Source organism: Rhopalosiphum maidis, chromosome 3 (genome assembly GCF_003676215.2).
Source record: "Rhopalosiphum maidis isolate BTI-1 chromosome 3, ASM367621v3, whole genome shotgun sequence".
NCBI classification, from domain to species: domain Eukaryota; kingdom Metazoa; phylum Arthropoda; class Insecta; order Hemiptera; family Aphididae; genus Rhopalosiphum; species Rhopalosiphum maidis.
The window spans coordinates 12,110,527-12,113,326 of NC_040879.1; the positions used below are offsets into that span (position 1 = coordinate 12,110,527).

At 29.0% G+C, this 2,800-nt stretch overlaps 1 protein-coding gene across 1 annotated transcript; it reads left to right on the forward strand.

Moving 5' to 3' along the window:
* Window positions 1–267: 267 nt before the first annotated feature.
* Window positions 268–1,296, forward strand: LOC113559945. The gene has a single exon (XM_026965734.1). It carries the CDS (start codon window positions 268–270, stop codon window positions 1,294–1,296), a length of 1,029 nt encoding a protein of 342 aa, XP_026821535.1.
* The last annotated feature ends 1,504 nt before the right edge of the window (window positions 1,297–2,800 follow it).

Below are 2,800 nucleotides of genomic sequence, written 5' to 3' on the forward strand. Positions count from 1 at the left end.
ACCAAAAATATTTAACACAAACTTTATAGCCAGCTCAAATTAGTTGTGGTATCATATGATACATACATGCATGAAGAGGTTAATTAATATTATATTATGTAATATTGTTGCTAAGAAATTGCTTTTTATTATACTAAACATAGGTACGTTACATATTATTTTTAAGTGTAACTTATGTTATAATATTTAATTTTATCGTAATTTGAATTTTATATTTTAAAATTAAAAATAAGAGCTGTAATACATCAAATAATACTCATATGCAACATGTTGATGCTAGATGATCAAAAGCGACAAAATGATCTTGTTGAATTCCTTGGACAATTAAATGAAACACAAAAAGATATTAAAACAGCAAAAGTACCGAATAAATTGGAGAACAAATGTGTGTGTTCAAAAAGATATTTTAAAAAATGGGAAAATAGATTGAAATTAAAGTATATTGCAAAATTAGCAATTCCAAAACCAGTTCATCTTAGGCCTTGGCCGAATCCAAAGTTGGAAGCTGTTTTGCCATTACCAGTAGTCAAAGCTACTTTAACTGGTAAAATTCCTAGTAGAATTTATAAATTGGCAGTACCCAAAATTAGGACGAAAATGCCAAGAGATGTAGTTCATCGTACATTCTCATCGGGTGATGCCAACTTACAATACAGGCAATCTAAAAATCTGCTAAAAACCCGTAAAAGAATTCTAGAGCTTGCAAGACCAAAACCTAAAATTAGGCACGTACACGATAGATGTCTAAAATCTGAATTTCCCGAAAAACTTTATAGTAAACCTAATAAATTGACGATACAAAGTAATTCAAATGATTGGATTAAACATCAGAAGTGGCTTAAGAAAAACGCAGCACCTAAAAAAATATTTAGAAGATCCCCAGAGGTTAAAAGACGATCAAAACTGACGAAATCCCAAACAAATATAATGTTAAATAGACTTTCTCAAATGCCAAAATTAAAAAGATTTATTAAAAAATTGGTCGTAAGAACAACTGAGCCAAGACCATTTGGTCAAATAACACCTATGGGTCTGGGCTGGGTTCAGCGATTATCAGTACCTAGAAAATTATCTTCGGAGACGCAATTGAATCTGGATTATGATCCCGGTGTCATTCCAAGGGCTGCTTTAAACGCAATAATTACACCCCGCCTAAAAGAATTAGCCGAGCCAAAATTTAATATTAAAACCGTCAACACAGAATTCAAAGAAAATGCATTCAAAATATCACCTACTGCATTGACATATAAAGCTACTAAACGCATTAAAAAATTGGCGATGCCACGAGTACATTAAATAAGACATTTCTGTAAATATATGGGTTACGTGCCATAATATACTTTTAAGTGATTATTATATTAACTAATTATGAATTTAAAAAGGGTTACATTTAATATTATAGTGGGCCATCGCCGCTTCCGAGTTTCCTAGAACTATTTTAATCATTTTAGGTAAAGAGCAGATTTTTAGGTTCTAAAAAACCCTAAAATATTCTCTAAATATTTCATAAACTTGTAAATATGCAGATATATGTTTTTTTTTTCTAAAATAGTTCAATAAAAACAATGAATAACTAATGTACCATTCCTTTGGTAACGTGTAAAATATTTAATTATAAAAAATACATAACAGTTCATAGGTAAATTAATATAATGAAATATATATAAAAAACAATATATAACTTGCATACCCTTTGGTAACAGCTAAGTTATTTAACTATAAAAATATAAATCAGTTCATACTTAGTTACCTTACCTATATGAATATAATGAAATATATATAAAAAAACAAAATAAATTAATAAAAAACAATATATAACTTGCATACCCTTTGGTAACAGTTAAGTTATTTAACTATCAAAAAAACAAAATGCAATGATTTTAATATTAATATAATATCAATATGCATCCGGAGATAAGTTTGTTCTTCTATCTGTTAAAATATGTTTGTATAAGCTAAATGACCTTTCTACATCAACTGATGTTAAAGGTGCGTTCTTTATATCAGAGACTAAACTAAGTGTTAAATGTTCAGTAAGTTGTTCTTCATTATTCCCTGATTGAACAAGTCCAATTTTTTCATCACTTGATATCCTTTATTTTTTTGATAAAGTTGAGTTACTTTTGTTTTTATTATTATACCTTTTTCCCTTTGAATATTAGTCAATTCTGATAAAATGCTTTTCACTATCTCCAATGGTTGTATTAAAGTCATATTAGATGCTTCTAAATTTGTAATTGCTTTAACAAGACTAGAAAAGTGAACTTGGATGAACGTTAAATCATTTTTTACTATAATTAAATTTAACAACTCCTTGCAAGTTTGAATACAAGCTGACGAATCATCATTTAAACTTTCAAAAACTGATTTAATACCTTCATAGTTTTGAAAAGTAAATATAGCAGCACCAATTCAGGTCTCCTATCTGGTAATGATCGTTTCAGGCGGCAAAGGCACACCTGGAAGTAACTCTTTATAAACTTGTACACGAGATGGTGCCTTTAAAAATGATTTTTTTACATTGTTTATTAATTTATTCACCTTTGGATGAATATCTCTTACTTTTTCAGCTACTCTATTCAACATGTGTACAACACATGTGACATGAATTATGTTAGGATAAAAGACTTTTAATACTTCTGCTGTTTTCACCATATATTATATGGCGCTACATCTGATAACATCAAAATTACATTTTCATCGTGTCCTCCCAATGGCCACAATAATTTTAAACCATCGTTAATGAAACGCGATACAGTTGAATGCTTAGTTTTTTGGAGATCTCTGCATGCTACAAGAT